General features: G+C 56.2%; 1 protein-coding gene across 1 annotated transcript; it reads right to left on the reverse strand.

Annotated features, from left to right (window-relative positions):
- Positions 1-18,187: 18,187 nt before the first annotated feature.
- Positions 18,188-18,730, reverse strand: NEUROG3 (neurogenin 3). Its single transcript, XM_077784492.1, has one exon. It carries the CDS (start codon positions 18,728-18,730, stop codon positions 18,188-18,190), a length of 543 nt encoding a protein of 180 aa, XP_077640618.1.
- Between the last annotated feature and the right edge of the window lie 3,943 nt (positions 18,731-22,673).

Consider the following 22,673-nt stretch of genomic DNA (forward strand, 5'->3'; position numbering starts at 1 on the left):
TCCTTCCCAAGCAGGGGAGATCAATGTCAGAGTCCCCTGCAGCCAAGCACCTCATAAATCTGCCCTGTGGAAGTAGGGCAGCCCCACTCGGGGCGCAGGGAAGAAAGCAGGTATTGTTCAGGGGGGCCCGGGTACGCCGCGGGGAGCGTCTGCACCGAACGCCAAGCGCGCACGCCGCGGGCCAGGCTGCTGCCACAGCCGGCCCTGACAAAGGGCTGCTGCTTTCCTCCCCGCCAGGCTCCAGAGAACTGTGCTGCCGAGCCCTGCACGGCTTCGGAACGGCCACGCACCTCGTGTGAAATGGAAATACCAAGATCAAGTTCGCCTCCTCCGCTCCCCTCCTGCACACGTGGTGGGGGTATCTGTTGCTGGACGAAGCTCTGGGGTTCTAGTTCCCCCAGTGCCATCCCCAGCAGGATGGAGCAAAGCTTTCATAGCCCACCTACCAGCATCCTTCTCCTTGACTTCAAGGCAAAGTTCAGGGTACCTTTCCACCCCAACAGCCTGGGTTTGTAGATCTATATAACATCTGGCTCAGCAAGGAGAGACCCCCGTCCTCTGTGTCACTGCCATGGGGAAAATGCTTCCTCTCCCTGCATACACCTCCCCTGGGAAACCAAAGGTCAGGGGAGCCAGAGGGAAATTTATGGGCTTCCCCTCCTAAAAGACTTCTCCAGATGGGTCTCCACTGGTGGATTTTTTTTCCAGGTGAAGGGAGAGAGGAGGAGGGAAGGGGAGGTGGGGAGATGGGTAAGGGCAAGACCACAGGTCACACTTTTCTTCTCACAACAAGCACATTGGGCAGAAGGACCAGCAAGTGGCCGTGTTGCTATTCCCTCTCAAGCCATGATGGCAGCAGCAGATGTTAGGCTCAACAGCATGCACAAAGCCAGCCCAGGCTCTGCACCACTCTCAGCTCATGCCAGGCCAACAGCAGAAATCCCCATCACAGCAGCCAGCAGCTGGAGTTGCCCCCTGGAAAAGCTCCTTGTGCTCACAGCAATGTTTTGGTGATTTGAAGCACCAGCCCACACTGGAACCAGCAGTGTTTTAGCTGCACAGAGGCACTGGCACCGTGCACCACTCTGCTTCTATTTCAGCCAGCCCTGCAAGCACCAGCCTCACCAAGCCCCTTGGGCAGCAGGGCCAGGGGTGACATTATTTCAGTGCCCCTGCTCTTCCTAGCTGTCACCTGCGGGCAGCCGGCACAGCGGGACTGCAGGCATCATCCAGCCTCCCCGGATTGCCTGTCAGGAAGAGGAAATGCCACGCATTTCCGAGCTGCTTGTACGTGTGCCAGGTCCAAGTGCCACCCCTAAAAATACCCCCGGGAAGGAGAGATGTCACCGGCCGCTCGCTCACTGCAGCCGCACGCTTCTTTTCAAATGAGGCAGCAACACGAAGGAGCCGAGAGAGCCCCAGCCTGGGCTTTTGCTCCTCCCCACACGGGTCAGACGGTGACAGCCCAGCATCACCTACCACAAGGCAGCAGCAGAGCCACGGTAACACGCTCAGACTGCCCGGAGTCGACGTCCCAGAAGATGCTCTTGGCATCCGTGGGGCACGTCAGGGACTTTGACCTGTGCTCTTAATGAAATTAAGCTCCTGCAACGCTCCTGCCTAACCAGTGGCCAGCCCTGCATTGCTTTAGCCCAAAATATTTTGATCTCTCTGGCAAATGATGACAGGCACCTCACTGGCTTCCCCAAAATTCCACTCCTCAGTAGAGATGGGGTAGTGCTGCCCACACAGAGCAAAGCTGCTCTGTTTGCTTCAACATCCAGCCATAAAAAGCATTCCTCAGCCCCAGACATGTGCACCCAGTAGACCACAGCCTGCTGGGGCAGCTCTCCTGATTTTGGTTTTTTTGTTTTGTTTTGTTTTGTTTTTTTATTTTAACTGAGCAGTGCCTTATTTCCAGTCCTGATTTATCCCAAATGAATGAAACTATGCAAGTCACTAAGAATTACCTTCTCATTTTCAGCTGCTTTCATGACCCTAACAGGAAGAGATGGTTGGGACAATTCAGGGAGGCATTAGACACTCGGGCTGAGCTGGGTGTCATCTCCCTGCAGCCCGAGCCGTTCCTCTGGGAGATTTGCACCTCTGAAAAACTGGCACAATCCAGGGCTATCGCATTGCTGGCACTGAGCAGGCAGAGCTCAGCAGTGTCTCTTGCCTCCCCTCCAAAACAGACCCCTGCAGCTGGTGGTACCTGCATAATTCTCCTGACATCAGCTTTGCCAATTGCTGTTGAAGCAGTGCCCCCCTCTCACCACAGCTCCTCACAGATCAAGGTACAAAGAGCACCCGCACACAGCAAGATGGACAAAACACCTTGGGAACCTTTCAGGGACAAGAAATGCAACAGCTGCAGCTCAGCAGCCACCCTGAGGGGGTCATCTGCAAAGGCAGCAGAGCCCACTTCTGCCTGAACCCAGGATATAGCACAGCCTGCCCAATTAATATAGAGAATTTAAGAGTTTAAACTTAAAGAGCTTAATTGCCAGGCTGGCTAAGCAGTATTTATTTAGAGATAAAAAATGTACTTTTTTTTGTGCAATGCATTCCTGTCACCTCTTTGAAGCCACCTCAAGCCCTGCTTGAATGTGTGGACTCTGCAGGCCCACCTGATGCCTGTGAGCATCCCAGGACAAAAGGCTTCTGTGAGGATGAAGCGGGTGTCCAGGGGTGGGAGTGCAGAGGCCACCAGGGGCACATGTGCAGCTGCCCCAGATCCAAAGGGATGCACCAGCACGATGGGGAAAATTGATGATGATGAGGGAAGTCCATCAGGCTGCGTGCTGGCCCCGCAGATTGATGGCCTCTGCAACGAGCCACACATAATGGCCAAGTTCAGGCTGCAGTGGCCGGGAGCTGAAAGGCAACAGCCATAAATAAGGCAGGAGAAAGAGGGAAGACAGAAAGCTGGCAGGGATAAATAAATACTCATGCTGCAGCAGGGCTGGGGGTAGGCACAGGAGCAAGACCAGCAGCAGCAGAACGGGATGCAGCCCACACTGGGACGGAGGTGCTGTCACACTGTCACAGAAGTGGCTGTTTTGGGGCAAGGTCTCCCCATTTGATAACACTGACCTGTTTCCTCCCCAGATCATCTTTTCACTCAAAACCACAGCTAGATGCCAAGTGGGGATGTAGGACGGGAGGGCAGTGTCACTATGTCCTGCCCCCAAAATATAGTGCAGGGGGACAAAATTAACAAAAGGGGCTTGGGACAAGGAATTTTAGGGTTGTAATCCCACTATTACCAAAGCTCCAACTCGGTCTGAGGCTTCCAAGACCTGGGCATCTCAGCAAGTTTCTCCCTGACCTGGCCTTTCCTCATCACCTTCCTCAGCCAGCAGTATCAACATCAGGCTGCTTCTCCTTTCAGCTATTGCCCAACAGTGAAGAGGGGAGATGGGGGGAGTGTAAATTGAGTTTTCCCTCATTGTCCCCCATCTGCTTCATTCAGGACAGTGACTCTTCTCTGGTGTAAATAAACCCTTTGCATTTTGTTGTGGTTCTTTTCTCTCTTTTGCTCATCTCCGCCGTTTTGTCAGGAAAAACCTTGTCCAAAGGGCTGCTGTGATTTACGGCTGCCTTAACAAATGGCTGAGCTCGGGAGCCTTGTAGGAGCCGCTCGCTGGCAGCCTGCCTGGACAAACACACTAAAAGTCAGCCCTGGCCTGGATACTTGAGGAATTAGTGTCCATACAAAGATGCATTAAACACAGGGAGAAAGATGGGGGATTTTTACAACGGAGGCTTGAAAGGTTCCTCCGGGCTGTTTAACATATGGTGCCTCTTCCCTGCACCTGCCCCTCGCTAGAGCAGCTCCTGGATTCCCGTCCTTGTCACTGGACCCAAATGCCACTCGAGTCACTGTCCCTGGTGGGTGCTGCCAGTGTGACAGGGGCTGAGCCTGCCTGCAAGCTGGGGGTTTGCACATCCATGTGTTAACAGGCAATTTTGCCCCAGCCTTCTTCAGCAGATAGGCTTTGCTGGTAGTAGACATATCCCAGAGCAGCCTCTGCTCAGCCAGGCAAGATTCCTCTCTTACTAGCAAAAATACATCATTTCTAATATATTTTGATACTTGTTTTTCAAATTTTTAATAATTTTAATAATTTTTTAAATGCAATGAATAGAGAGAAGATTTTTTCAACGTCCATAAATCAAACATTTTGCTCATGAAATCCTTACATCCAGCTCAGGCATAGGGGAGAACAGACCCAGGGTACCCAGACATGGAGAATTATTAGGGAAACAGAGATACAGTGGCAAAAATAACAATATTTTAAAACTCTCAGCATTTCCTCAGTGGCTGCCAGGAGCTCCTCAACCCTGCCTGTGTTTGGCTGGATCCTTGTTGCCTCCAGCCCAGGCCAACCGTGCATCCCACGCAGCCCCACCACTCTGTTATTGCCATTTGCTCAAATCCCAGGTGCTGCATTAGAGAGGAATATTTTGCATATGCGTTGTCTGTATGTTTTTAAAGTTAATTCCTCCTCTGCCACCTTCTGCTCAACAGATTTGCCCAGCAACACTGTAGAAAGCAGCCCCATGCCAGGAGAGAGACACTCAGCCTTGCAGAGCATGGCCAGGCAATGTTCCCTGGCCAATGCCAAATTTCCAAAAAAACAAAAACAGAATATAGAAAAATACTATGACCTAAAGTTTAAAAATGAAGTAAAATAAACACCACATCGGGTTCTCAAATGCACAAAACATTTCTCCCAAGCAAATCGTTCCCATATATGCGCTGTCTGGGGTGTGGCTGTGCATATTTGGGAATGGATTTGCTCGGGGAGCAGAGGTGGATGGGGAAGGCTCTGGAAAGGCAGTTATAAGAACCAATGTGCTGTAAATCTCCTGCATTAAATTGGATATCATAACCCGTGGCAATTTAGCAACTGAAGAATCATCATGTTGACCCAGCTGCCATGATGTTACCTTAGCTTACCTCTCCATTCTGCCTCCAAAGCTGAGCTCCTCACCCATCAGGCACGACCCACAGGAGCACACTAGAAATTGAAGGAAAAGTTGGAAGTCTCTTCCAGGTATCTGTGCAGATGGCAGGGAATGGATAAAGAACTGTTTTCCCCCCACCACACTGCATCCTCCCTGAGCCAGGCCAGCAATTCTGTTCAAGCAAAACAATTCTCCTGAAATTCTCCTGTGCCTTTGGCCCCCAGCACAAAGGTTTGCCTGCACAGTCACAGTCAGGAGTGGAAAGAGGAAGACTGTCTTAAGTTGAAAGATTTAATTAAAAGTGTGTATTCCATTTTTTATCTAAGTGGAACATATTTTCTTACCTCTTCTACAAACTAATTCTCTTTCTGGGAAATATCTTCTGTTAATAGGCTATCGTGTATCACAGCATGACTGATAAAATTACATCATCGTATTGTGAGATGCTCTACTCAGGGGGAGGAGCTAAGCATTTTTATTTATATATAATTTGAGATTTAGAACACTAAAACAGTCTTTTCCTACTAGATTTCCAGAAAAGCAGCTGTCTTCTTTATTAGATTTCCAGAAGAACACTAAACTTATCTACCTACTACCAGACTTTTAGAGGAAAGCTATACCCTTCTACAAAATTACTACTTCAACAGAAATACATGTGTCACTGTAAGAAGACTACAGCTATTATTTAATTAGACTGCTACTAACACCCTGACAAACAGGGTATCAGGTAATAATCTGTCTCTGTTAGTAGTTTTATTTTCTTCTTTTTGTATTTTTAATTTTCTTATTAAAGATCTGCTATTCCAATTCCCATATCTTTACCTGAGAACCCCCTAATTTAAAAACCATAATAATTTGGAAAAAGGAGATTTACATTTTCCATTTCAAGGAAGGCTCCTGCCTTCCTCAGCAGACACCTGTCTTTTCAAACCAATACAAAGATGCAGCCAAACAGTCCCACCTGCTCACACCCCTGCACCACTGGCCTCACACAGGGCACAGCTCACCTTTCCCAAAAACACACTTGCTGGATAAAACCCTCTCCCTTCCCCACACCATGATGACTCTTCCCCACCCAGCCTCTTCTTAACAAAAAGCTGTTCCTCCATCAGGGGTGTACCAGCAATGCAGGAAGGGGTGTTAACCTCCAAAGCTGCTGGGGTGTAGGACACGAGGGAGCTGTGAAGTAGACCTTCAGAGTAGCAGCTGGCCTTACCTGCACGGAGCAGGAGCTCAGCTCTCTCCCCAGATCTGCACCCTCCTACACCACCTGGAGGAAGGAAAAGCACAGCCACCCCAGGCTGGACTTAAATGGAGCCAGACCATTGGTGTGGGGAGGCTCCAGGTGAGGCTGCTCAGGGTCATTATGATGCCTCAGGTTTTAGCTTTTATGTTTTTCAGATTCTGTGCTGCTTTAGTGTATGGGTCTGGGCTTCATATGAGAGGATGGTGGCTCTCTGCACAGAGCAGGAGACAAAACAATTCCTGCTCCAGCTGGGCACCAAGGACAGATGATCCAAATCTCAGCCCCAGGAGCACAAACACCGTGGGCTGGAGAGAAAAACAAGCAGGATGGGACTGCCTGGGCTAAAGCTGGACTTGGACAATGAACTCCAAGGTGCAAATGGAGCAGAACTGATCCCAGGGAGAGCCCCCAGGAGCGCTCGTGCATTTTGGGACCACTTTGGTTCATTTGGGTGCAGCCCTGGCTGGACTCTTGTGCTAACCAAGGTGGATCTGTTGAGGCTTTTTAATAAATCCCTGCTTTATTCTTTAGCTCTGTCCAATCTCTGTTCTAGGTCAGCCTTCACAAGGCATCATTAATGCAAATGAATGCCCTCAAGGCTTGACACAACTAATAGCTATCCCAGGGGTCATGTCCCTGCTGGGTGTCACTCTTGGGGGTCTCACAGATCCGTCTGCCCCTAAGCTGTGCATAGCTCTTCACTGTTTCCCTGTGCCCTGGTTAATCCTACACCCGGCCCCTCCGGACAGTTGGGTCCAGTGCAGGATTAGTGCCCGCAGACTTTCTTTGCCCATCCCCGAGGCATAGCCCAAAGTCACCCTTGCTCTGCAGAGCCTTCACCAGCTGAGCCTGCCGTGGTCTCTGGGCAGGGCCTCAGGGCAAAAAGCCTCTTTATTTGCCCTGCCGGGCCTATAAAGCCGAGCCCGGGCATGAGCCCAGCCCCGGAGCGCACGGCGAGCTGCGGCCGCGCTCCCTTCCCCCGGCCGGAGCCGCCTCTGCAGCCAGCCGGGAACGCAGCCCAGCCCGTTCCCCGCCTCTCCAGCGGTGCCCAGAGGGCTGCGCTCGGCTTTTCCACGGGAAAAGCTCCGCGATGAACGGGTCCCCGCCGCCGCGGCGCTTCGGAGCCCGGCGTTTTATCGGCCCCCAGCCTCTCCCATTCCCAGCAGCTCTAAAAAGACACTTTGATTTCCACGGTCTGTTTTTTACTTTGGGAGTTAAAATACCTTTCGTCATCACACACGGCAGAGCGGAGTTAGAGAAAGAGGGAGGGGAGGGAAATTCAAGTAATCGAGGGGAATTGCTGGAATGTGCCAGGCCTCTCCAGACACATCCCTGCCACAGGAAAGGAGCTTCAAGCCCATCTGACTGCGGCAGGAAAAGCTCTGGCTGTCCAAAAAGCATTTCTCAGCCTTTTGGGGACACGGAGAAGCCCCTCTGCACAGACCCAAGGCAGAGGAGAAGCAGGGAGCCCTTAGCAGAGGCTTGGCACAGCCTGGTGGGCTGCTTGCCCCGAAACCCAGCTCACCGGCTTGCCAGAGCCTATAGAAACCCCCAGACCCACACAGAGCAGAAGCACGGCCGCTCAGCCCAGGTGAAAAAGTTTTTCAGCTGAAAAGTAAGAAGAAAATGACTTAGGAAAGATGACTGGAGTTAATGGAGTTATTAGAGCCTTATAAAGAGTAATAAGTGTTGGGAAAGGGCTCTTTAACTGCTATTTTGATACAAATATTAAACCAAAAGTACATTGCTGTGCATTACTGGTTGAAGTATACCCATCAGGTTGTTCTGAGAGAGGTCATGCAGTGTGGCTCTGGGGAGATGAGCCCCATGGCCATGGCTTTTTTTTTTAAATAAATTCTTTTAAAATTTTGTCTGTATACATAAAGATATAAAAATAACTAGGAAAACAATCTGGCTTCTAGGAGTATGAAAATGCTGGGCCAGTCCATACCTGCCTGATGCCCTTCCAAGGTGTCCTACAAGACAGAGTTGTCTTGGAGGGTTCCGAGGGTGAAAGCAGGGCTTTACTCCAAACGCCCTACAGGAAAAACACATCTCCCAACCCCGCTTCCACCAAACTGTTTCCACTGGTGAGATTATCCCAGGAGGGGTTGCAGCAGCAGTAATCAAGAAGCCACAGGGTTCCACGTCTGTGTTTTGCAGGGCTGACCTTGCCAGGGTGAAAAGTACAGGGGGAGCAACGGGAAAGGCAGCACAGCCCCTTGCTTGGACTTTTAATTTACTTTCTGCAAATCCCCCCTTCTGCAGCAAAGCCAGGTCATTGCTGTGGCCTTACCAGGGCCAGCAGTGTGGATGTGACAGCGGGAGGTGGGATGGGCACAGAGCAGCAGCAGTGCCAGGGACAGAGGGGACAGACACACAGACACGCCACCCTCCCACGGGAATCCCCACACCAAAGCCAGGAGTGGGGGAAGGAGGAGTGGCAAGCATTGTCAGGGCACAAACTCAGGACACAGGAGGCAAAACTAGCCAGTGCTATAAGAAATGCACATTTTCCCCCCTCAGACCCCTCTGCCAGGCTTCTCCACACGCCATTAGCAGATCTTCTTTCTGCCTGGGCCAGCCTGCTGGGGAATAGTACAAATGCAAAAATTGAGCAGTTTGCTGAAATATAAATAACTGACAAATAAGTAGATGAAGAAATATCTGGGGAGCTGCAAACTATTTCATTCAGCCACTCTAGGAATGAGTCTGGACAGAGCAGCCATGCCATGGCATGGACCTTCAGGCCAGGAAATGGTCTAAATCAGGCTTCTTCCCTGCAGTGTCCTGTGCTGCTTCCTGAGATATTGTTCGGTTTTTTCCACCCTCTTGATGTATTGTCCTGCAGCACATTCGGGGGCTCCCAGTGTGTGCCAAGAACCTCTGGCTGTGACGCACCAGCCCGTTTTAGGTGGCCAGCAGCAGCTCCTTCCTGTGAGAGCTGGGAAGCCAGGGCTCCCCAGGGCTTCCCCACAGTCTGCTCCAGGGAACCTGATGCATTCATTTTTAACACCATTGAGGCACATGAAAAATGACAGTCTGGGGGAAAGAGGACTGTGAGCAGCATCTCTGTGGCCCTGTGAACTGTGTGGAGCTGTCTGCAAAGCAGAGCCCATTGCATTGCTCCAAAATGTAAGCCATCCCCTGAGTTTTCCTGGATTTGGTCAAATAAAGATAGGGAAGGAAAAAAATAAATAAAAACAAGGCACACCTTTCCTCAACCTGGTTCCCAGGCAATAAAAATATCTTGGAGCAGGAGCCCTGGCTTCACAGCTTGGCCAGTGACACAATCATGCTGTGAGCCAAGGCAGTGGGGAGCTCACCTACATCACTTGGCTTTGCTCATCTGTAAGGGGGATTTTGAGGATCCCAGTTCCCAGGCAGCATCAGCAGAAATCATTTGAGTAAGGAAATTAATGTTCTTCCCTTCCCACTGCTCCCACTGACCCCTTCTCCTCCCCGTCCATCGCCTGCTTCAAGCACTGGTAAACCCCTGTAAAATCCCAAATCTCTCTTGGGAACCATACACCCAGGGGTACATTTGTCCAAGTGTCTCTCCCAATATATATGTCAGCAGCAGAGAGGGGAGGAGAGCAAGAAAGAAAACCATTTTGTGAGTATCTGTCTATTTGCAGATCATTAACTCTCCCTGCGGAGCCCCAGAGCTCTTTCATCTGCTTTTTGCTAAGTTTAGGTCACAGACGTTTTCGGGTGCAAGTGTGGTTCAGGGAAAGGCAAAGGCGCTCTGGGCTTTAGCAGATCACTGAGGAGGAATTTGGGCAGGCAACAGGAAAGCTCTCTCCCCGCCTGGGAGGCATCCAGTCAGGCCAGAAACAATCCTGGCTGCTGGAGGCTTTTATAAAAGTAAGAATAGATGTTTACTCGCAGGAAAGCAAGGAACGGAAAAAGCTATCAACGCCATTGTTTGCCACAAATAATTTCACCTTCTCGAGTCATACAGTGCGTTCAAAAAAAAAAGCCCTGCTCTTTCTTATTTAGCATCTCATACTCGGCTGCGGCTCAGCGCGGGCAGAGCCCGCTCCCGGCGCTGCGCGTCCCCTCCGCGCTCCGCAGCGCCTGGTGGCCAGCACGACCCGGCCGGAGAGCCTGAGAGCCGCTTCTACAGACCGGCCGCCCCTCCGGGCCGCACCTGGGGGCTGCCAGCTCTGGAATTGCCGTTTATGAAACACCCTTCCACAACCCGGAGTGCAAGAAACTTCTCAGTGCTCAGCTCATCGTCTGCTGCATTTGTACAGAATCTAAAAAATAGGAAGGCTAAAACTTAAGGCGTTACCTTCTCCTGATTGCAGCGGGGTTTGGGGGTTCGCGAGCGAGCTCAGGCAATGTCAGAGCACCAGGGGACCAAAAACCTCCCCAAAACACTGCTCTTCAGGCAGAAATTGCGGTCTGCCCGTCTCTGAGGCATGCTGCTCTGGGGGAAGGAGCCACAGCTCCCTCCTTTTCCATCGGACCTTGTGGAAGTGTCCTAGCTCTCCCGCCATGACCAGCATCGCCTGCCCCGACCCCCTAGGACCGATGGCTCCCTGAAAAGGCAGCGTGCCCAAAGCCCGCCTGGCCCGTGTCCGGCCAAGGCCAAGGGCGCAGGATCCCAGCACCACCTCCTGGCAAGGCACCGCCATGCACGGCCCGCAAATCCCCCGCAAGCCCGGGGTCAGCAGCGCCTGGAGAGAGAGCCTGGGGCTGCCCAGAGCCCAGTCTCTCGCGTGCCCCAAGCATGGGCATCCTCCCCTCTGCCTGGCACCACGGCCGGCCCCGGGGTGGCTGCGGGCGCAGGACCGCCGTGGCATCCCCGGGTGGCGGCAGCTGCCTGCTGTGGGGTGAATAGCGGCGCGGCTCGCCCGAGAGGGGACCGAATTTAATTTGAGATGAATGGGCACCTCCCTGCAGCCCGTGACATTTTCATTGCGGGCTAACAAGGGGAGAAAAATCCAATTAGGTGACAAAGAGGGACCCTAATCGGCCGTGCAGCCCGGCGTGGGGCAGCGGGGCCAGCACAGCATCCCACAAGCGAGCAGGGACAGACCATGGGAAAACAAGAAAACGCTCCAAAAGAGTCCTCCTGTGATAGTGCAGAGGCCATACTGCAGAATGGCAAGTGCACTCAAAAATGGATTTATAGCGTTGCTATTTGCATCCCCCAGGGTCCCATCTGTCAGTCTCCCAGGTCACTGAGATAAAGTGCCCCAAAGGGAGCTGAGCAAGGCAGGGACATCTCCCACCTACAGATTCCAAGGGCAGGGGTAAGTAACCTGCAGCCAGAAGCATGCTGCTCCTCAGAGAAAATATTAATAAAATTTGGCAGGCTCCTCCCATGGCACCAAGCATTCAACAAAACCAAGTTCCAGGAGCAGGTGAGAATGAGCCACATCAGGGTTTTTTAGCACTGCAGCTTTTTCAAACCACAAAAAGTTTTGGATAACCTGGGTTGCAGGTTTTCCAGCAACAGGTGCCTTTTGCACTGTCTGAATGCGTGCAGCCAGCAGTACCATTTATCTCCGAGCTCTGGTGCCTCAAGAGGGGAGGACTGATGGTGGGACCCCCACATATGCAAACCCCCCCCCGCCAAAACGTGGGGATGTTGGGGCAGCACGGGATGCAGCGAGGGCATAGCAGAGCACTGGGAAAAGCAAGGGGGGCACACACATAAATAACAGCTGGGGTTTGGAGGAAGGGTGATAAATGGGAACGCCGCGATCCCTCGGGAATTATTAACGGTGGGGGAGGCTGAAACCTTGGCTTTGCCCCAGGAGCTGGGCTATGTGGAGAAAGCCGATGGGTGGGAGCGGGCAGGGGGAACAGATGGCTGGGGGAGGCCCGGGGTCCAGCCGGGAGCAGGGGCTCTCCACCAGCACAGCCAAGGAGCTGTGGTGAGGCACAGCAGCCGCGTCTGCCCCAGGACACGGCTGGGCTCTGCCGGGGGGAAAGACCCCCTGTGCCCTCTGCTCCCTGGAGCCCCTCCGGTGGCTCCAGCCGCAGCTCCAGGTGGCCACCGCTGAGTATTGACCCAGCGCTATCTCAGCTCCCACCTTATCAGGGCAAAGGCAGCTCTGGGCACCAGCACCTGCCCCATTAATCTTCCCCTGTCCCGCAGGCCTGAGGTCTCGGTGCCTGAAACAACCTGGCCAGGGAGGGAGCAGCAGGGCTTGGGCCCCGCTGCCCAGCACCTGGGGATGAGGGATTGGTACCTAGGAGATGACAACGAGAGGTTTCTCTTTTCCCATTCAGCTCATGCTGTTGCCCCTGCCCTGCAGATGGGACCACCCTTTATACCAGGGCATGTTGGTGGCAATTTTTTCCACTGAAATTTGTGTACAGTGAACTGGGGATGTGGTGCCTTGAGAAGGAGAGGAAATGAGCTCCACTTGTGAGCGTGGTGTGGGAAGGAGGGGAGAGAGAATTTCCCTGCAGTTTTGATCTGAAATCACTAGCTGAACATGGGCAAGCAGCCCACATTTCATCCACAGCCTTTAGGCTGAAGGTGGAGATGTGATTCCCCATGCCAGGGCCAGCTCCAGGCAGAGCTGCACAAAATCCAGGCAAAATCACATCTGAGGCCCCAGGAAAATGAGGTAAAGCCTCACAGCTCTGGCTGAAACGAAAACAAAAGGCAGCTATTCTTCATGGCTGCAGCTGCACAGCCCCTGGCTTCAAGGGTTAAATACAGTCAGAAATATCAGTGGGGACCATTAAGCACAGAGCTTGTTTGTCCCTCCCACAGAAGGGAGAGATGCCCCATGCTCTGACCAGGCAGAATCCCCAGCAATGAAGGGGCAGCTGAGGAGATTCCAAATGTCTCATCCCCAGCATTCTGCTCTCCCCCGTGGCCCAGCAAACACCACTGAGGGGGTGTACAGAGCTCAGAGGGGCAGGAAGCTCCTAGTGGGAAAACTCACACTCCTGCTTGTCCCGGCACGGGTTTTCTAGGGACGTTCCAGGTAAGAGAATAACAAGGGAGGCAGTGCCCCAAACAAAGGCAACACTGAGCTTTTGCCATAAAACCCACCAAAGGACACTGTGTGCCCAGGAATGGAGAAAGATGCTGGGGGTGTTATCACACACCTCCTGCAATGGGAAGGAACAGCATCACTAAGTGGTCTAAGCTGAGAAGAGTCCAACTAGCCGGCCAAGGGCTTGGGTTCACAGGCACATTGCACCGGCCCAGAGATTAGTCAGCACGGTCTAGCCCAGTTCAAAATGTAAGTGCACACTGGTCTACCCTTTCCACGTGCACTGTGAAGCCCACAGCTCCCAAAGGGCAGTGCAGAGCAGTCCTGCTGGAAAGCAGTGCTGTCACATCAGCCCAGCCTCTGAGCAGAGCCGAGGCTCTGTGCACTGGGGCACGGAGGCTGCTCCTCATGAAGCTCGCTGCTTTTGGCCTCTCCTTAAAAGCCCCTTAAACCCTCAGGTTATGTTTCCCTTGACACAGAAAGGCCCAATTCATTTGGTGAGGGTGCCACATGAAGCCCAGGCGAGGCTGAAGGCGGCTTAGGGGTACTGGCACCCGGTACCACACCCGCTCCTGCACTCCCCGTCCATGCTGCACAGAGAGGATGGAGTTTCCCCCTTCCTTACACAAACTTGGGATCGCCTTTCAGCCATTGCTCCTTTTTTTTTTTTTTTTTTTTTTTTTGTATTGATTTTAAAAGGGGGCACTGCAGCTTTAAAGAGCTTCCCAGACTTGCCTTTGTGACCGGAGGAGAGGGTGGGGTGGTGGCGGAGGTGGGGACCCAGAAGAATGAAATAAAGAGAAGTACAACAAAAAGAAGTTAAAAGTGTGAGTGACAAGTTTTCGGCAACAGGCTTCAGCCCCTGTGGGGTCGTTTGGGCGAAGAATGGCTACAAATGAACAAATGAGCTGGATTTTCATGCTTGGTGGACGGTGAATGAATAAGCATCTTTTAAAACCCTATCAGGAACTCTTTGGATTGTCATTATAGCCGGGAGGAGGAGGTGGGGGGGGGGGGGGAAAGGCAGACTTTTGAAGGCTGATCATGTGAAAGAATCCCGATTCTTTGCCTTTTCCCTGCCGGTAAGCCCGGCTACACCGAAACGCGCGGGCAGCGCAGCCTCAGCCGAGCATCCTGCCGCGGCCCGGCGCAGGAGCGCTTCTGGGGGACACCGGCGTGCCCCGGGCGCCCGGCAGAGCCGAGAGCGGCTGCTCCGCTCGCAGGAGCCCCGCTGGTTCCCAGCGGCGTGGCGGGGACGGGCAGCGCTTCGCAGCCGCCTCCTCCTCCTCCTCCTCCTCCTCCTCGGAACCGACCGCAGCGTCAGAGGCAGACAATGTGAGAGGGCAGCAAGCAACTCACTTAGAGCCTTAGTTAGAGCGCAGAGTGGAGGCTGAGGTCAAAGGAATTGCCCTGGGATTATGGGAATCACCTTCATTTTCTTGCCATCCTTCAGACACGAGGGAGCAGACCAGGAGCGAGGAGGAGGGGAATGAGTCTGTTGCTGAGGAAAGGACCTGGGTGTTTCTCCTTCCCTGGCCCTGACAATGAGCCTGGCCTCTCTGAACCACGTAAATAATTTACAGCCTCTGTTTTCAGCTGTTTGTTATCCTTAACCCCCCATTTTAACCTTGACTAGAACAGAGCATTGGTGAGACAGTTGTAGGAGATTCCACAGCCAGGGTTTGCTTGAATACCTCTAACGCCACAGAAGAGAGGGAAGATTCAGAGCGAGACAGGAATAAAATCTCCTTATTTCTGTAATAAATAATAACATCACATATTCAAAAAGTCGTAGAACTGTGGAATTGTTAAGGTTGGAAAAGACCTTTAAAATCATCACGTCTAACTGATGTTTAGACTGTCTTGTCTAAACAGAAGGAGACCTAAAACTGAATGTTGGGGGCCTGAAAACACCAGATCGTAGTGAAGCATTCTTCCCTGGCTGCAAAAATAAAAGTTGAGTTCAGCTAATGTGGGATTTCAGCAAGCAAACGTGGCAGGGCCCGGGTTAAGTTGGTTTTCATCCTGTCGCCTGCACGTATGTGAGGGCACAAGCCTGAGCCTCTGGAACAGCCACGGTCCCAGCAGCCACCTGTTTCTCCCACATCAAAAAGTCCGGAGGCCATTGCAGCAGCCGTGGTCATAAAAGCTGGGCACTGGCACTGGGACAGCCCCGTCAAGAGAAATGAGACCATCATGCACTAAACATAGAGAAAAGATAAATGGAAAAGGAGTCTTTCAGTCTTCATTATCAAGTTTCCATGGGTTTGCTAAAACCATAGCAACCAGTTCAAGCAATGATTAACCTAATAATGTGGAGGCAAAGAAAAAAAAAAATGCATTCAAGCCCCTAAAGAAGTCACTAGTTCTCTAGAGGTAGTAAATCTGCACACACACACACACACACACCCCCCTTTCCATCCACCCCCAACCTACAGCCCCATGGCTGGAAGACCAGAAGCATCCTAAGTCTCCAGAAAAAAGAATCAGCACTGCAGTAAAACCCACTCTAGTGACCCCTTTCTGAAAATACAGCAGTACAGACATCTTTGTCAACTTTTGTAATACCTGCTCTTCTGGACTGTCCTGCTCTTCTTGCTCCTTTTCTTGCTTCTGTCCACCCTGAGTTCTCTTTTGTCATTTTTTGCAAAAATACTACTTTTGCCGATAAGTAAGGGTGTCGTGATCCTTCTCAGTCTCACGGTACGTGCAGATAGTGAAGGCAACATGATACCTCCTGCAGGGAGATATCGGAGTGGAGCTGCACTAGCAGGGAAAACATTAAATGATTTTATCACCCAAATAATGACGGTGTTTCGCCTGTGGCCACACACAGAGGCCTTGGAGCACTTTGCAGACAGTTAGAGTAGGAAAACAATACACAATTCAGCCAGAAAGCGGGGGAAGGGGCAGGAATACTATTAGGTCTTTCATTCTGCCTATCTGATCTACGACACAGATAGATCACGTTCAGGACTATAAGAGTACACGCAGGGATAGGCCCCCACGGCCTTTTCCGAGTCCTCAGCCTTGCCCCACGGCCTGTATTTCTCCAGCAATGCGGGTGTTCCTTCTCAAAGCAGTAAATAGGCAAAGGAGGGGGACTCTGCATAGATGGACGGGTCCCAGGAGGCAGCAGAAAGTGCAGATCTCCAAAAAAGATCAAGTAGAAAGTGAGATCTGCTCACCTTGCCTGTCAACACTGGCACCGTGGCACCCTTGCTCCCTTCTCCCTGTGTGGGACACCTGCAGCTCCTCTCCGTGGGACACTTTGTTGAACGAGGCTGGATCAAGTGCACGAGTAACAGGTCGCTGCTTCTACAAAATCCACCCGGCCCCGCGTGTTGTGTGTTTTCTGGTCTGCAGAGCGTCTGGTTAGCACCAGGACCGTGCCAGCCCCTCCCTTCCCCGCAGGACTGGGCGATGTCCCCCACAGCCCACCTGAACGGACAGCACCGAGCAGCTCCCGGGAGAGACACAGCCGGGGGGCTCCGCATCACCCCGGTGGGCTCGGGCAGAGCCCGGGGCTGAGCCCCGGCGAGGGGACGCCTGCGCCGAGTCCCGGCCGCCTTCAGCACCATGGCCAGAGCCGCGGCGCCGGGGCGGCCGGGGCGCCGCCAGCGCCGGGGCTGCCCCACTCGAGCCGCCCCACGGCCCCCGGGCAGCGGCAGCGCGCAGCAAGGGGACGGGGGCGAGGAAGGGGCTCCCCGTGGTGGCTCCCCGTCGGCGGGACGGGGGTGGCGGAGCGGCGAGAGCCCCCCGGGCTGCCGCACCCGCTCAGGTTCCACCCTCTCTCCTCTTTCGCTGCGGTGCGGGAAGGGGAGGTTGTTGCGTGGGGGGGGGGGGGGAGTTGTTTGTGCGCGCAACTTTGTTTCCAGTAACCAAATTTCTTTTGTTCAACAAATTGCCTCAATAGCGTCTCTTTGCTGCGGGCAAACGGGCTCAGCTGAGAACAATTAGCATCACAATAAGCTTTTGGCCTCGCGGGCCGCTTTGTCTGGCGGCGGCCGCCCCGCCGGGGCAGCGCGGAGCGGGGAGGCGGCCTGGCCGTAAATCTACCAGCTACAAATTGAGTCCCGGCAGGAGAGGGCCGGGAAGGGCTGACGGAATTCATGCGGGTTCTCTTCTCACCGTGGCAGCGGAGGTAGAGTCTTTCCCATCTCCTGCGCTCCCCCCGGCCCCGCTCAGCGCTTCACGTTCCGGCTGCTGCCCCCGGGCCCGCCCTGGCTAAACTCACCCCCGGGGAGCACGGGGTCGGCCTGAGGCGACGCTGCCCCGGGCACCAGCGCCGCTCCGGGTGCTGGAGCGCTGTGTCCTTACAACAGCCCCGCACCTGGAGACGGTGGGACGGCAGCGGCCGCAGGTCTGCGGGAAAAGGCACCTGCAGAGAGAGGCCGGTTTTTAATCCGAGCGCGGGCCTCGACGGGCACACGCCGGCGTGCGCACAGGCGTGGGACCCCGCTGGGCCGCTCTCCATCGCCGCTCCTCCCTCGCGAGGGAGCGACCCCGCAGCGGGCACACCGCCCGGGGCCCCGAGGAAACCCCCGCGGGGCCGGCGCTGCCCTCCCCGGCGCCGGTGCGCGCGATTTTGAAACTTCCGGAGAGCCCTCGGTGATAAAAACACGGCGTCGCACAGGTCTGGCCGCAACCCGCTTTATTTTCCTCTTCTTTTTCTTCAGAAAACCCAAAATATAGCTGCGGGTACAGACAGCTGGACCGCCGCTGCTAAAAATACTCTTATATACAAAATACATATTTGTTACGAAATATATTCAATAAATACCGATAGCGACAAATTAATATAATTTACCGTTAACGAGTACAAAACCGTGATTTGTTTTTGTCCGCCCGCTCCCGCTGCGCTTTCCAGCCGAGCGGATCGGGACGGGGGGAGCGGGGCTCCCGCCGCCCCCCGGCGCGCAGCGCGGGGCGGCCCCGCTCCGCCCCGCCGGCGCTTTGAAGGCCACGACGGGGGGACACCGGCCGGGCGGCGGGCTCAGAGGAAGGCGGGGAAGGCGGCGGGGCCGCGGCGCAGAGCGGCGGGCGGCGGGGCCGCGGGGCAGGGCGAGTCCCAGGGCCCGGGGGAGGCGGCGGCGGGGGCTGGCGGCGGCGCGGGGGGCTCGGGCAGGTTCTGCTCGGCCAGGCGGAGGCTCTGTGTGAGCGCCCAAATGTAATTGTGGGCGAAGCGGAGCGTCTCGATCTTGGTGAGCTTGGCGTCGTCGGGGAAGGTGGGCAGGACGCTGCGGAGAGCGTCCAGGGCGGAGTTGAGGTGGTGCATGCGGTTTCTCTCCCGGTCGTTCGCTTTCATGCGCCGGCTCCTCTTCTGCTTGCTGAGCAAGCCCTCGTTCCGCGCCTTGCCGCGGCCCCGCCGCGCCTTCCCCTTCCTGCGGGCCGCCGTGTCCCGCGGGGCCAGGGCGGTGCGGGCCGGCGAGGCGCCCCGGCTGCCCGCGGGGGCCCCGCCGGCCGCCGAGGAGGGGTCCTCAGCACCACCGAAATACGGCTGCCCTTCGTCCGGCGAGCGGTCGCTCTGCGGGGCCATCCTGAGAAGACAATCCCGCGTCGGCCGGCCCGGGAGAGCCCTGTCCCCCGCGGCTGTGTGTGCTGAGCCCGGCCGAGGCTGCGGGGCAGGAGAGCGGCTCTGGCTGCGCGCTCCGCGGCGCTCTCCGCGGTCCCTCGAGTGCGGGCAGGAGAGGTTGCGCCGCCGGCACACGACTGCCGTTAAGCCCCTATATATAGGGCCGGCAGACAATGGGGATTTCCCGGCCGGGCGGCGTGTGCGCCCCCCCGCCCGCACCCACCCCTTGGCACGCTTTTATCTTATCAGTCCGACGGGAGCGTGCCGGCTCCGGCACCGCCCGCTGCCCCGGCCACACCACGCGAGACCTCGCTGGCTTCCACGCCGCGTCGTGCCGGGACCCCCCCGGCCCCGCCCGCCAGCCGTCCCCGGGACGTGACCCCCGGGCAGAACCCGCAGTGGGGGCTGCGCCACGGCCGGGGGGCCGCACTCTCCGGGGCTCCGCCGGGGTGCAGTGAGGGTCGGGGCGGAGCACAGGGGCGCAGCGGTGGCAGAGGGCTCCCCAGCACTAGGCTTCGTAACCGGGGAAGCGCCGGCCCCCCGGAGTGGCCGGGGACGCACCGCCGGGCCAGGCGGTGTCTCATCCGGTGCCAGACGTCAGGGTCCAGCTGGCACCATTCCGGCTCCGCTCCCCTCGGCATAGCCACAACCCCTTCCCGCTGCTCCGGCGCCCCGGGGCACTCCCGGAACATCCCCTCCGATGTTCCAGCCCCCTCCCGTCACTCTTCTCCTCGCCCCTGCAGCGCCGGGAACATCCCCGCGCCCCCCGCGCATCGACCGGCGGAGCTGTGAGCGCTGCGCTGAGGGCGGCGAGCGCCAGCGCCGGAGGGGACCGAACGCCGTTCTCCAGCCCCCACTCGCGTCGTGACTTTGCTCCCACGAGGGAAACAGAGGCTGGACCCCGCGGGGGAAGGGCCCTCCCAAGGCCCGAGGCCGCCCCCGCCCCGTCGGCCCGGCACGGGGCGCGGGGGCAGCCGCGCTGCCGCGGGAGCTCGGTGCGCAAAACGTGCCGGGGACTTTTGCGCACCGGCTGCGGCGGGCGGCGGGGAGCGGCCCGGGCCCGGGGCATCTTTCCCCGGCGGAGGGCGAGGGGCCGGCAGTAGTGGAGCCGGGCTCCCCCTGCACGGCACGACGACCCCGGGGCTGCGGGCAGGGCCGCCGGGAGGGCGCAGCCCCGGCGGGGCCGGAGTCCCCCCTCTCCTTCACCAAAGCGGCGCGGCGGATCCCGGTCGGGGATCCCCGTGCCGGGAGCGGCCGGAGCGGCCCCGTTGGGCCGCGGCGGGGCGGGGGACAGCTCCCCCTGGCCGGCCTGGTCCCCGGCCCCACGGGGCGGCCCTGGGCGGCGCGGTGCGCGGCGGTATGGGGCTGTGCGCGCTGCCTGCCCCGGAGCGCGCTGCGGGCGGACGGCCCCGCTGGGAGGGCGGGGGAGGGTGCCGAGGGGGGCGGCCACCGCGGCGGCTCGGGCGCCCCTTCTCGAGGGGCGGCTCGGAGGGCAGCGGAGGATGAATAGGAAGGGCCCGGCGGGGTTGGGGGTTTTTTTTGTGCCTGTGCAATTGGATGACAAAAAAATCTGGCGAGCGAGTTTCCAAGCCTCAGACTGCCCACTTCAAACGTCCTTCAAACAAAAGCTGAAGAGGAAAAGAAAGCCCCACCTGGTACCGCTGTTTGCTAAAATAATAATAAATAGATTTCGTTTAATAAATAATTACAAGAGATTGTAAAGTGGAGTACTTTGGGAAGCATTAATCATGGGGCTGGGGGCAGACATCACCTGCTGGCAAACAAGACAACTTTATTGTTAAATCACCTTCCCACTGCCACTTTCCGATAACTCCCTCCCGTCGCCACAAAGCCCGGCCGGGGATGTTTACTCATAGTTAGCATAACAAGCACCATATTACCACGAACGTGATAAAAACCTGCGGGGGCACCGCTGCGGGCTCCCGCTCACACCTGGCCGGGCCGCCCGGTGCGGAGCTGGCACCCAACGGCCCTTCCAGGAGGGGCCCTGCTGCCGTTTACATTGGCCTGGTTTACGCTGCTTTATAACAGGTTTACTGCAATCCCTATCTCCCGGTCCTATTTGTCTTATTTTATTGAAAACATATGGTAACCAGAGCGGCCCCGGCGCATCCTTCGCCTGCCAGGCGTCGGGAACGTTTGGCGAGCCGGGGCTCGGCCGCAGCCCGCTCACCCGCCCGCCGGGGGCTGTTTGCTCGGGAGAGGGGAGGCCAGATAAGGCTGGGTCCCCTCTCGATCTTGGGGGTGACCCCAGGGTCCGGGGGCCGCCGGCCGCTCCGCGTCCGCCACCCACCCCGGAGCCACCGGTGCGCGCCGGCGGGGCCGGTGCTGCGGCGACGGCAGCGGCGGGCGCACGGCAGAGGCACCTGCCCCGGGGCCTCCCCATCCTTCCCCCGCTCCCTCCGGCCGGGTTGCTCAGGAGGTGCCGTGATTTGCGCTGCCATATGTCGGGCGGGTCGGCGGAGCAGCTGCCGCCCCGGCCCTACCTACCCGGCGCATAATACCTGGGAGCCGCAGCCCCGCGTCCCCCTTTGAGAGGGCAGCGCGGCGGGGCCGGGCCCGCGCCGCTGTTTTGTGACTTTATTGTGGCGCCCAACAGATGCACGCAGGCCCCTCCTGCCCCTCGCCCCGGTGCGAGCGCGCTGCTCGGGACACAAGGAGCACAGATGCCAGGCGCAAGGTGCACCAGATGCCCCCCTTTGTGATTTCAAACAATATTTCTCCCTTCCTCCCCCCTCCCTCCTTTTCCTACAAGAGTGGGAGAAGAAGGAGTGCAGAAAGAAATTTATATATATATATATATATAAACGAACCAATCTGGAGAGGAAAGGCGAGCCCCGGCAGGAGGCGGCCGGCGCCGCCCGGAGGAGCGCACGGCGGGCGCAGCGGCGGGGCCCCGGGGAGGCGCCGGCCGCGGGCAGGGGCCAGGAATGCAGGAATGCCCGCCGGGACGGAAGGAGCCGCCTCGGGAAGCCGCTCGGTACCTCCGGAGCGCTGACCTGGGCACCACAGAGCACGGTCTGTCCGTTCCATGGGCAGCTGAGGGGCGGGAGCTCCAGAGCGAGCCGATATGACCAGACCTCAGCACCTGATACCGATATGTCCCTTGGGGCCACGAAAATGCTCCAAGGGCTGGGAGAACCTCTGCTGTGAGACAGCCTGAGAGGGCTGGGGGTGTTCAGCCTGGAGAAAGAAAGCCTCTAGGGCGACCTCAGAGCCCCTTCCAGTGCCTAAAGGGGCTCCAAGAGAACTGGAGAGGGACTTCGGGTGACAGCACGGAGTGACAGGACAAGGGGGGACAGTGGCTGAAAGAGGGCAGGGATAGATGGGATATTGGGAAGGAATTCTTCACCATGAGGGAGGTGAGGACCTGGCACAGGTTGCCCAGAGAAGCTGGGGCTGCTCCATCCCTGGAAGTGTCCAAAGGCAAGTTGGACGGGGCATGGAGCAACCTGAGATAGTGCATGGCATCTCTGCCCATGGCAGCAGGGAGTGGAGCTGGATCTTTAATATTCCTTCCATCCAACTCTATGATTCTGTGCAAGGATAAATAAACCCTGCGATAAGGGATGCTGTCACTTCACCAGGAGAGGAGAAGCCCTGATAGAAAGCCCAAGAGTTTCTACCTGGGCTTTCACTTTCACTCGACCATAGACCTTTCTCCATGCTTATGTGCCCTCAAAACAGCCAGACAGGAGATGGCTTCCTAAGGCTGCTAGAGCAGACAGCTCTTCTGAGACATTCTGGATCACAATCTTTAGCATAGCAAAAAAAACCCAACAAATACAAACAAACAAAAAAAAAACCAAAACAAAAACCAACCAAACAAACAAACAACCCAAAAACCAAACCAACCAACCAACCAAACAAAACAAACCCCCTAGAT

This window comes from Lonchura striata, chromosome 7, assembly GCF_046129695.1.
Source record: "Lonchura striata isolate bLonStr1 chromosome 7, bLonStr1.mat, whole genome shotgun sequence".
NCBI lineage: Eukaryota > Metazoa > Chordata > Aves > Passeriformes > Estrildidae > Lonchura > Lonchura striata.

Bases quoted from the DNA above. Each gene is read 5' to 3' on its own strand.
- NEUROG3 (XM_077784492.1), bottom strand. From the start codon at position 18,730: ATGGCCCCGCAGAGCGACCGCTCGCCGGACGAAGGGCAGCCGTATTTC.